Genomic DNA, 13,091 nt, shown 5'->3' with positions numbered 1-13,091 from the left:
TCTACTTGTCTTATTGCTTAGAAATCATACACTGTTTTGTCTTTTTTTTTAACCTCTTACCAAAGGGAGGTTTTCACCCAGGAAAAAGTTCTAGTGAGCAAATTATTGACAAATATGGTCTAGTGTTTTCATTTTCTTAGAATTTTTATTGTCTTAGACTTGAAATGTATTCATGAATCCAACCAGTATTTACTTTTTCTGATCAGCTTATAGATGATTCTGTCCCAATATTGAAGCAGTAAAGAAAGACTCCACCAACCACGTCTCTGATGGGCTTTCTCTACGTGGTATTTTAAATAAGAGGATGCATTCAGGGCCTGTAGATACAGCTCAGTTGGTATAGAGTGCTTGCCTTGTATGCATGAGGCATTGGGTTCTAATCCCCAGCACCACCCGCCCCACACACACACACAAAGATGGTGCACTATAAGATAGCCATTCTGCTATTGGACAGATAATTAACCAATGTTGTCAAATGCTGCCATTGGTTGGTTGCTTTTCTGCACACGTGATAACATAGACAGTGAGCATCTTGAGGCTAAGCCTGTGTTTTCATGCAAGTATCCTTTGCATCTATCTAGCTTAGTGTATGACACAAAGTAGTGTTAATGATGAGGTGTTGAATAAATGAATTCCTATGCTACTTCTTTAAACTGTTGTTTAATTGAGTTAGTGAAGAACTATTATTGAGCACTTAGGTACTGGACACCACACAAAAGCTATCAAGAAACAAAACAGACACAAATCCTCCCTCAGACCTGAGTCTGAAATTGCAAAAGTACCTCTAATCTTGGGTCTGGATACTACCACTGCTGAGCCTCACTTCCTTACATCCTATTTACTGGTTGAACAAAAGACCTATTTTATAAAATTATCTATGTAGACTAACTGAAAAGTTAAGATCATAAATTGTTCTTAAAATTCTGAATACTACTAAATAAATGTTCTTCTTCATTCAAAAGCAATTCCATTTCTCCAATGAAAACCACATGAAGAATTCAGCAACTCTAGAATTATTGAATTTTTAATCCAGATGTCTACTATATAGTATAACTTCCTTTAAAGCATATTTTACATTTGACATCCTCTATGGGATCTAGTGCATTTTTAAAAATAGCATTCTATAAATGAATTAATGCAATAGAAATATTAATCACCAAAGATTCTAACCTGAATAGTATTTAGGAGATCCAAGAATCCCATGAAATTATATGCAAAACTGTGTGCTTGCAGGCCATTTTAGAGAGTTCTTTGGTTTTATCTGTCTCAAAGAGATCTATTATCCAAAATTATTTCTTCACTTAGATGTATTAACTTTTGCCAGCCATATTACTATGGTTTAGACTCAGAATCTAAAGCTTTTTTTATAAGAAGTGAGTATTGAATGCAACAAAATTTTACAGAATCTTTTCTTACACACCATTAAAATTAATACATAATCATTATATATATAATCTCAAATCAGCATTTGATACTTTAGTGACTTAATATTTTATATGCTGGCAAATATGATTTAGAAATATATTTTATTGACTTTAGGGAAGATTCCATGAGAATAGAACTGACAGGGCTTTAGTAGTTTAGTATATGTATATTTACACATACACACACATCCATACATGTAAAGAAATGTCTAGTGAATCATCTATTATATTCCAGCTGGGTTTTCATTTATTCCTAACAATAAAATTACTGTCCTTTTAAAAAATGATGACACGTAAAGAAAACTTCATAAAAATTGTTTAGTAAGCAGTTTCCTCAGGGATTTTCCACTGACTATTGAAATAAACAGTTTTCAAATGCCCCAGATGGAGAACGAAATATACTTTTTAAATCACAAGAATACCTCTAAATTTTAATGACAATTTTCCCCCCTTTGGAAATTTTATATCTCCCTCAATGCATTAAGCCTAATATATAGAGTCAATCAATATTTGTCTGAGCAGTTATTTTATTTTTCTGAATAAAATTATTTTTACTTTGAGAATGGGTGCTAATTCTTATCTCAACATATGGAAAAGATTATTTTCTCAGATACAGACATAAGGAAATTAAAAGATTAAAATCATTCACAGTAGAAATTCACTTTACAATATGAAAATTTTAATGTAGCATGATCCAAAATGATTATTGCAAAAAAAACAGAAGTGTTAGTTTCTACCATTAGGAAACAATGCATACATACATAATTCACTCAGCAGAATTGAGTTGCAATTAGTGATAGTGACCAGAAGATGGCGCGCAGTCCAACTTCCTAAGATTCATTAAGTAAGCCTTTATAATTCAAAATGTTAACTTCAAAGAGAATTTAAAATTGGCATTTGTTTTTACAAATGATAGTGAAAAATAAGACTTTGCAAAAAATAAGAAATTCAAATTTCTCAAAAGTTTTATGATTAATCACTTATCTACAAATAAATTTTTTAAAAATACTTTGAATAATTTTTTTCTACCCTGTGAACAAGGAAGGAAAGATGAGAATTTTAGGATAACAATTACCTCAAATTTAAAATTCTTCCTCTTAGTTCATTTTATATTATGCTAGATTGCTCCATAAACTTTTTACAGCTATAAACCCCACTTTTCACCAAAATATAAACAAGTGTAGTTTTACAACAGGAATTTTACAACTGATAACTTAGGGAGAACATTCTTTAAAGTAAAACTATTTCATTAAAAAGCTTTATTCAAGGCACAGACAATGTTTAAATGCTTCTTTCACTTAATAAATGCTGAATAAAGTCTTTAAATCTAAAATCTATTTTTATTGCTGACTAAAAAAAGAAATAGCATTTTTAAGGCCTAGTGATTCACTCATATACTTATTTAAGTACATTAATAGATCTCTGTGTGTATGTATTTGTGTGTGTGTGTTTCATAATTCTAGAAATACTCCAGAAAGGGAGAATGAATAGATACATTACAGACTGTCCTGACTGGGTCTAAAATACAGCCTACTACCAGTTATTGAGCTTTTACTGGGAAAGTAGGAAGTATCCCTTATCATCCCTGAAAAAGTATAATCCAAAGATGGCTGAAAAGGCAATGCTGGAACCAACCCAGGTGTTAGGTAGGGTGACACAAAACCAGACAGCCCTCTCCCTGGCGAAGAATATGCCAGTCGTAATGGACTAATCTCTAGTCTAGGATTTAAGCTGTAGAGGTTTGAATCACCTCTGTAAGAAGCAGATGGGGTGTGAAGAGGAGAGAAAGCTGATTTACTACCTAGAGTTCCAAAACCAATTCTAGCTAGACTAAAATTTGAAGCTCTTGAAAAGGCTGTGTTTTCCAGTTTTCTGGAGTATGCTAGATCCCTGGTATCTTGCTTGCGTTCTTTCCCATTTAAGATCTGTTCAATGGCTTGGACCACATCCCCTTTGCAGAACCGTAGAACGCTTTCTAGCCAGGTGAGCCTGTAACGTGGGAAAATCCTGATAAGAATATCAAGAGGATCTCTTGGTCTCGAGGACACCATGGGAAGGCTGGCTCTCACTGCAATGCAGTCTTTAGCTCCCTCACTCTCATTTCCTGATTCCAGATCAGAGGATGATAAGGACCTGGGACTGTCTTCACCTCCTGATTGCTCCCCAGAGTAAGGAGACTGGATGCTAGCATGCTTTTTTGAGTGTTCTGAAGTAGATGACCTGATGCTTTTTTTCCCAATGACACCATTAGACTTAGAAGATGATCCCAAAGAAAGCTGATGGGATTTAGAGCATGGCTCTTCTTGTCCACTCTGGCATGAGTCACATTGACTCCCCTTTTGTTCTGAGAAAGAGAAAGTAAAAAAAGAATCAAATATAGAAAAACTTCCCAAAACCTATTACCCACTCAAAAATTATACTAGATAAGACCATTCATTTCCTAATAACATATTAGTAACATTTATTCATACTAAAAATTTTTAATGGAGTCATTTCAGGATCACAAGGACAGACAACATGTAAATGTATTAGTATTTAAGAATCAATAGAGGAGAGTGTTGTTACTCAGAGATGTTAACATAACACCAATACTGCACAACATTTGCTCATATAGTTGGTTTGGTATTTGCATAAATATCATGAGTTTTGTTACTATATATTTTTCCCCCATAGTGACACTACATAAAAATAACTAAATATAGGTTAGGTTTAGATAACAAATTTTTATAAAGTAATCTTAGCTTGAAAATGAATATTCTATTTAATTACTAATGTTAAATTTCAATAATTGGTTTCTTATGCTCACATTTCAGGTTCTAATTAACTCACTTGAATAATGTGGAAAAATAACAAAATCGTTAATTTCACTCAAACTTAGGGCAATAATGTCATCTATATCAATCTCAAATCATTCCATATTCATTTTCTGTGAGATGATATGGACTTGGTATTTTTTCTTAATCCTCTGTAAACAAATATATTTTCTTTTTTAATCCCTAAAAAAAACTAAGAAAAGTTTAAAACAACATTTCTTTAAAGAAAATTAAAAATTGCACTACAGCCATTTGTATAGAACCTGAAAGAATCCTATTAAAAACATATCAGGCATTTGCTTCAAATCACACCCCTTCCTCCAATATTAAGTGATTTGCAACCATGATACATAACACACTCATAGTTTCTTCTGTTTTCTTAAGAAGCAGACCTAAACTCTAAAATAAAAAATGTTTATCCAAAAGTTAAAATGTATAAAATTTAGTACTCTGAGGGTCAAAATGCTGTCATGTATTGACAAAAGAAAGGATGGTACTACTGAAAAATCAGACTCTAGTACTAATTTTCAACTCTAAATACAACTTTTCTAATCAAGTCTGCCAAATTCCATTGATCCTCTATTCCATTTTTTCTTATAAATGGGATTCACAAAGTATGTCTGCCTTAACATTTAAAGTAGTAAGTATTAAAATTTCATGTCCACAGCAACATAAAAGAATTTTTCATTATTATGTTGTACTCATAGTACAAATATTGGTAAAGAAATACTGATTATATTTAGAAACTAAGTTGTCTTTAAAATACTATGATGCCATTTCTTTCATCTCTATCCTCTCAACTTCTAAAGCTTGTTTTACTTCTATTGCATTTATCATTTTTATAATATACCTTGTATTATAGAATTGGATACTACATATAATCCACCTTCCTTTGAATATGAGATTCTTTTGTGTAGAAAATATTATTCACTGAATGATTGTTGGTCTTTTGTCCAGTGAATGAATAAATTAAACAATACCTTACTACAGTCAACTTTCAATTTAAAAAGCCATTGGAGTGGCCTTTCAAAATGTGGCTTACTTTCTAATAGAGGGTGGCTTACTTTCTATAGAGGGTCGTCTGGGGCAATAAAATAGAATAAAATAATTAGCTACAAACAGAACACCTGGGAATCAAAAACATTCCACAAATCAATGCCATCAGGTGATCTCACTGCCAGTTTCAAGAATTCCAACTTTCACTTTTTCTTATAGTAGTTTTACTTATTTTGTCTATTTTATTTTGTCTACTAAAATAAACTGGACCATATGCAGAAAGTTGGCATGTGTAAAAACACAAAATTATTTATGCCTCATTTCAATATAGAGATGATCTTTTTCAAAATACATTCTGTGATCTGTTAAGAACTACAATTTTCACAATTCAAGGAGTTTCTAATTAGTAAATTTATTGTATCATTTTGTAATTTCATGTTACAACCTGTTTGGAACATTTTTAAAAAAAATTTTTTTAAACTGGAATCTTCACTGCTTGTAGGCCTGTGGAGGGCTATGAATTTCATGGATATACAATGGTATTCACATTAGCAAGAAAAGTTAATTTGGGGTAGCCTTAGTTTTTTTTTTTTTTTAGGTCTGTACAGACATGCACACATATCCTAAAATAGAAGGTATTTACAAGTAATCCGCAGTCAATAAATAATAGGAAAAAAAATGTAAACTTCCTTGGATAAGAAATCTCCAGTATTGGAGTTGGGGCTGGGCTGTAGCTCCTTGGCAGAGTGCTTGCCTAGCACGTGTGAGGTACTGGGTTAAATCCTTAGCACCACGTGAAAATAAACAGATATAGGCATGCTGCCCAACTACAACTACAAAGAATTTAAAAAAAAAAAAAAAAAAAGAAAGAAATCTCCAATATTAAACTGTGATTGTGCCACCAATGGTTTTGCAATCTGGAAAACCTAAATGTATGTCCTATGGGAAGAAATAAAACTTCAGATACCAAAGCTTTCTACACTTTTGGAGTCGGACAAATAGTTGGTGGAGGATGCTTTAAAAATTAAAGGGAGAGAAAGAGAGAGAAAAAAAGAGATCGTTTAATAGATCTTCTTTTACCTAGTTCTAGCTGGAGCCAGAGGCTTGCTCCAAAGTTGGAAAAAAAGTATACAGCAAGCTCTAAACACCCCTCACTACGCTTTTCGTTGAACGCACGCTTGAACGAAGTTCTGTTCAAAGTCACAACAAACTTGTGCAAATGTAATGCCATTCCTAGGGCAAGTCGTCATCTGTTATCACCCACATTTCACCCTTTCATTAACTTTTCCTGTCACTTCAGGAAACAAACAGAAAGGCCTTCCAAAGTGAAGGTGCTGGGTCTCTTAAACCCTCATTGACATGCTTGCTATAAAGTCGTTTTAGAGAACTTGAGAGCTTCTTTTGAACAACTTTTCTTTTTTGCCTCTAGGGCGCTACTGGTTTTGTTGTTGTTGTTTTCCTTTCCCGCCCCCCCCACCCCAAACTCTTTCTCCATAGCAATTACTTGCAAAAAGCACACCAAAGACCAACTCACCTTGTTTGTCCTCCGCATCATCTTGCCGGATAACCTCGATAGCAGGGGTTGCCAGACCACTAGCTGGTCTCAAGGCACCCAATTCCTGAGCGGGTACCGCCTTACGCTCGCCCGCAGCCTGAGAATTCACCGTTCTACCGCGGCTTTTGGACGCCCGAACCTCCGGACCCGAGGCTCCAGGGTGCAAGAAACTCTGCGGTCCCCGAGCCTCGCTCTCCTCTTGCGCCTGCTGCCTGCGCAGCGCCACCTGGGCGGCCATCACGCGCTGGCGCTCGGAGATCAGGGTGCACTTGACACACGCGCAGTCCTGCCAGCGGCAGAAGCGCTTGTGGCCCTTGAGCGCCGACACTACACCGTGGTTGCGGCAGCGAGAGCACTTGGGCGTCCGCAGGTAGCCGCTGCCCACTGCGCTCACGCCTCTCTCCAGCCTAGGAACCGGCCGGCAGCCTCCGCTTCCCGTGGCGGCGGCAGCTCTCAGGAAGAGGCCGGAGGGCCGCAGATAAGCTGGTGGAACTGGTATCCCCGAGGGTACCGGTAACGCCGGCGGTGAGGGATGAGGGGTCGCAGCCAGCAGTCCCGGGCCAGGGTGGAGTACACCGTTACCGCTGTGGTCTCCTCTGCCACGCTGTGACTGCTCCATTGGTGAAGTTTCTAGCGAGCTGTTGTAACTGGGAACGGTGCTGCCCGCAGATGAACCCGCAGGGATACTGGGGTAGGAAGACGCTGTCGTCCGGCTGTCCCCCACCCACATAAGGACAAGTTTACACTCTGTCCCTCCGGAGTTGGTAATGACCGCGTCCCGGAGCTCGAGACACTGAGAAGCGCAGCTGCCCCGAAAGCCTCTTACAGTCCCTGGGGGCTAAGGAAGTGCCCCAGTGCTCTGCGCGTCGCCTGAACCCGAGGCTGCAATACTAGGCTGCAGAGGTTACCCCGCCCACCGGTCTGCTGGCCAAAGGCTTAAGTCCGGGAAGGGCCGGGGGCGGAGATTGGGGACCTTCTAGGAGGAAGGGGGAGCAGGGGACTAGACACCATCCTGATGGGCTGCAAATGCACATTGTCCCAAAGAAACTGCTTTGTCTCACTTGCCTCCTTATGCGAGTATAGTTTTATATAAATAGTTTCGCGCCCTCCTAAATTAAAATAGACTTGAAATTCGCCTTTCTCCAGTTCCTTGCTTCTCTAAGCAGGTTTGAAGATCTGGATTTTGAACGCTCTTTTTCTTTCTGTTTCCCAGATGAAGTCTTCATGACGATAAAACTGACCAAAGTTAGTGAGAAAGCACAGCCTAAAAGGCTGCCAAGTTGGTACTCTTTGGAAAGTGCGTTATTTTAAATGGGTCTTAGGACTGGGAGAAACTACGGATAAATAATTAAGGGAAAGAATTCACATTCATATTCTTTTCAACGTTCTATTTATTTACACATGCAAATTTGAATTGTGTGTAGTATTGTTTGGAAACGTAGATGCTTAAAGTCATTAGGAATCCTTTCTCTGGAACTATTTATAAGCAATTGTGTTAAAGCTGTTTCAGAAATAATTCATATTTCTTTTGTTAAGTATTGGGTAAGGTAATTTAGGTTATTCTTTAAATATGTTACAATAAAACTCATTCTTGAAATGCACACTTAATGTCTTTAATTGTAGGAAACGTTGATCTATTTTAAACCAGTTACATTGAGACCAGGGGGGGAAAAATCATGTGGGTTTATTCTCAATGAAAGGGAGAACCTGCACTCTTTCAGTTATTTAAGTAACCAACTGCCTTGACAGGCAATTCATATTTTAGCCCTAAAATGGCATATTTTACCATTCCTTTGTACTCATATACAGGTTACACCTTACTAATCAATCTAGGATTTCTCTTGCCTGCCTACTTCAAATCAAAACCACTTATAGACAGCCAATCAGAGGATTACCATCCTCCCTGAGCATTGGAACTACCTAGAGAACATTTAAAAGATATTCCAACCCAAGATATTCTGATTCTTGAAGTGTAAGTCTTAAACTCTCAAGGTGGTAATTACACACAATCAGGGCTTAGAAATATCACTCTAAGAAATTCTAATCTCTGTGGAGTTTATAACACCCAAACTTTTTCATACTTTTTTGTCTTTGCCTGAGCCACACCTGCATAAAATTTAATGATTCTCTAACTATGAAACTCACATCCAACATATGAGAGATGAATTTTTAATGTTACATTAAAGTAAATGTACTAATAAAAAAAAAGTCATTCCCGTTTCTATTTTTTTTTTTTTTAAGACCTCTTGGTTACATAAAGGAAAATGTTCAGGTTGGCAAAAGCATGTCTTTAAATATTTTTTGACTTGTTGATCATGCTTCTTGATGCACACACACAAAGCTTCCATAACTAAAGTGTTTATAATTTAGTGGTATTTTTCTGGTTTTATTCGATTATTACTACCTTGCAATTGTGGCAAATGACACTGGCTTCCAATCAACAAAGGGAAAATAACTTTAAGTAAATGTATCTCAACAAAATGTGAGCAATTTAAAAGAAAAATGAAGACTAACACAAATAAATGCACATATGGCAAGGGAGACATATACATATGCATCCATTTCTGATTAAAACTCTCAGAAAACTAAGAATAGAACTTCCTCAACCTACAGCAAACAACATGATTAATTGTAGATGAATAGATGCTCTCTCCCTAAGATCAAAAACAATACAGGGTGTTCACTCTCATCATTTCAGAATTGTACTAAAAATGCTGGCCAATGCAACCAGGCAAGAAAAAAATCTGTTAAATATACTCAGATTAGAAAGGATGATATAAAAATCTTATTATCTATAGGTGATATAACCAAATGATAAAATTCACACACACACACACACACACACACAAATCCTACTAAAACTGAAATGATTGATTTTTTTACAAGTTTGGAAGCTATAAGTTCATTATAAAAGATGTATTTCTATAAGTTGAAATTAAATTAAATGATCAGAAATTTAGGAAACATACATAGTAACATGCAAAATATAAAATACTTAGGGCTATATTTAATGAAATACATGAAAAACAAAATAAAAAACTTTAATGACAAATGAAATTCTCAACAAAGGAAGAGAGAGATTATATTCATGGATCAGATGACTTAACATTGTTAAAATGGCAATTACACCTAAATTGATAATTGATCTGTAGATTAATAAAACCTACAAAATTAAAATTCCAACAGCCTTTTTTATTTGGTAGAAATTATCAAACTCATTCTAAAATTTATATGATAATGCAAGAAAGAATCTTAGACTAGCCAGAAACTTCTTCAAAAAAGAATAAAGTCACAAGGCTAACATTACCTTATTTCAAAAATTATTGCAAAGTTACAGTCATCAAAATAGTGTAGTGTCAGGAGCAGTGGCATGTGACTGTAATCCCAGCACCTCCGGAGGCTGAGATAGGAGATTGTGAGTTCAAAGCCAGCCTCAGCAAAAGTGAGGCACTAAGTAATTCAGTGAGACCCTGTCTCTAAATAAAATACAAAATAGGGCTGAGGATGTGGCTCAGTGGTTGAGTGCCCTTGAGTTTAATCCTTGGTACAAAAAAAAAAAAAAAACAAAACAAAAAAAAAAAAAAACAGTGTAGTACTGGTTGAAAGATACACAGATCAACCAATGTGGCAGAATAGAAAGCTTACAAATAAACCCAAACATAAAAATACTAATTATAGGCAAATGTGCAAAGGCATTTCAGTACAAAAAGGGTAGATTTTTCCCCCACAAATTTTGCTAGAAAAATTGGACAACTATATAATTTTTTTTAACTTTGACCTATTGCATCACAGAAAATTTGGATCAAAATGGATCATAGATTTAAATTTAACCCATGAAACAATAAACAGTACACCATTATGACCTCAAATTATGCAAATATTTCTTAGACACAACCCTAAAAGTGTGACACATAAAAAAAAAGTGATTAACTGTACTTGATCACAATTAAATACTTCTTCTTAAAGACATTGTGGGGGCTGGGGATGTGGCTCAAGTGGTAGCGCGCTCACCTGGCATGCGTGCGGCCCGGGTTTGATCCTCAGCACCACATACAAACAAAGATGTTGTGTCCACTGAGAACTAAAAAATCAATATTAAAAATTCTCTTTCTTTCTCTCACTCTCTCTCCTCTCTCACTCTCTAAAAAAAATTTAAAAAAAAAGACATTGTGAAGACTCATCAGACTGAGGTAACATAATTGCAATACATACACACACCTGATAAAGAGCCTACATATAGAATATGTAGGGCTGGGGATGTGGCTCAAGCGGTAGTGCGCTCGCCTGGCGTGCGTGCGGCCCGGGTTCGATCCTCAGCACCACATACCAACAAAGATGTTGCGTCCGCCGAGAACTAAGAAATAAATATTAAAAAAAAAAAAAAAATAGAAACATATAGAATATGTAAAGAATTTTCTTTTTTTTTTTTTTAATGTGGTGCTGAGGATCAAACCCAGGACACAGCACATGCTAGGTGAACTTTTCTACTGCTGAGCCACAATCCCAGCCCATGTAAAGAATTTTCAACACTCAGTAGGAATATTAACAACCTGTGTTGTTTTCCTAATGTGCAAAAGATTTTAATAAACACGTTGCCAAGGAAGATATATGGATGGAAAATCAACAAAAGATGCTGCACACCATTAGTCATTAGGGAAATAAAAATTAAACTTACCTCCAAATATCACAAAGTATCTATTACAATGACTAAAATTAAAAAGATTGACCATACCAAGTATTGCCAAAATGCAGAGTAGATCTCACTCTCATGAGAGTGAAAAACGCTTTTGAGTTGCTTTAAAAGTTTTTACTATATGATCCAGCCATTCATTCCTAGATAGTTCCCTAAGAAAAAATAAAACAAGCTTTCCTATAGTTATAAACTAGAAAAATCCAAATGTCAATCAACAGATGAATAGATAAACAAATTGTGGTATATCCATAGGATGAAATAATACTTAGTAATAAAAAGTACTACTGGTACATATCACTACATAAATGAGCCTAAAAATAATTATTCTGAGAGAAAGAAGTAAGACAAAAAAGAAATATATATAGTATGATTTAATTTATATGAAATTGTAGAAACATATAGTAATAGAAAGTTTGCCATCAGTGAGTAGTTCCCTGGAACAAGTTGTGGAGGAACATGCAAAGATGGGCAAGTCATATATGCATTCAACTTCATCTTTCCCATTGGCAAATGAAAACATTGTCATCCCCAAGGATGCTTTCAAGTCTGTGATTCATTTCATTTGTCAGGTCTAATCTGAAGTTATTTTTCTCTGATGCTCTCAACTTCTGGAGAATATCATTACTATTCGTTTAAGGCATCAGTCAAACATCTCTCATTATAGATACCTAAACTTTAAGTTCAAGTAGCAATATCCTGACTTTTCTGGGAGAAATTGTCTCAATTTCACTTCCCCTTATCCTAGTTTAGCTCCTGCAATAAAGGCCCCATTTAAGACAAAACATTCTGTCTCCTCTTTTCTCTATGTACAATTTCTCTTTAAGCTCTCCTGATAATTTGCCAGAAGTCCTAAAAATAGTTGTTCCTCTGCAATCTATAATTGAATGTTAAAGCAATAACCTTATGATGTTTCTTTGATAATTGTTCATCTTCCAGATCACTTGCCAATTACTATTTTAACTTAGCAAAGTTTTTAAGGCAAGGTATAGACAACACTGGGGGATGAAATTGGGCCTAGATAGAAAGAAAGTCAACCTGTGATACATAATTCCACAGGAAATGAGCTCAACACACCTAACAGGAACCTTTAAAAGAAAGATAGTAAAACACTCTTGGTTAACCTGTTGGTGAAGGAAAAGCAAAGTGTACAGGCTTAACAAAAGTTAACTCAAAATGGATCAAGGAGCTTGATATCAAATCAGAGACTCTGCATCTGATAGAAGAAAAAGTTGACTCTGATCTACATACTGTGGGGTTGAGCTCCAAATTCCTTAATAGGACACCCATAGCACAAGAGTTAATAACAAGAATCAACAAATGGGACTTACTTAAACTAAAAAGTTTTTTCTCAGCAAGAGAAACAATAAGAGAGGTAAATAGGGAGCCTACATCCTGGGAACAAATTTTTACTCCTCACACTTCAGATAGAGCCCTAATATTCAGAGTATACAAAGAACTCAAAAAATTAAAGAATAAGATAACAAATAACCCAATCAACAAATGGGCCAAGAACCTGAACAGACATTTCTCAGAGGAGGACATACAATCAATCAACAAGTACATGAAAAAATGCTCACCATCTCTAGCAGTCAGAGAAATGCAAATCAAAA

At 35.7% G+C, this 13,091-nt stretch overlaps 1 protein-coding gene across 1 annotated transcript; it reads right to left on the bottom strand.

The window, feature by feature from the left end:
- Nucleotides 1–2,081: 2,081 nt before the first annotated feature.
- Nucleotides 2,082–7,706, bottom strand: Dmrta1 (DMRT like family A1). The gene is made up of 2 exons (XM_005335919.5): nt 6,768–7,706; nt 2,082–3,768 (listed from the first exon to the last, which is right to left on the bottom strand). The coding sequence occupies exons 1-2, from the start codon at nt 7,516–7,518 to the stop codon at nt 2,921–2,923; spliced, it is 1,599 nt and encodes a 532-aa protein (XP_005335976.2). The 5' UTR covers nt 7,519–7,706; the 3' UTR covers nt 2,082–2,920.
- Nucleotides 7,707–13,091: the final 5,385 nt, after the last annotated feature.

This window comes from Ictidomys tridecemlineatus, chromosome 4 (genome assembly GCF_052094955.1).
Source record: "Ictidomys tridecemlineatus isolate mIctTri1 chromosome 4, mIctTri1.hap1, whole genome shotgun sequence".
NCBI lineage: Eukaryota > Metazoa > Chordata > Mammalia > Rodentia > Sciuridae > Ictidomys > Ictidomys tridecemlineatus.
Note: the sequence above shows the minus strand (reverse complement) of the source record. Positions and strands in the feature narration are given on the sequence as shown.

What these genes read in the sequence shown, in the direction of transcription:
- Dmrta1 (XM_005335919.5), bottom strand. Translation starts at nt 7,518, where the DNA reads ATGTGGGTGGGGGACAGCCGGACGACAGCGTCTTCCTACCCCAGTATC. An exon ending in TGATGCGGAGGACAAACAAG is followed by an intron (nt 3,769 to 6,767) that starts GTGAGTTGGTCT and finishes TCTCTTTCTCAG; the next exon opens with AACAAAAGGGGAGTCAATGT.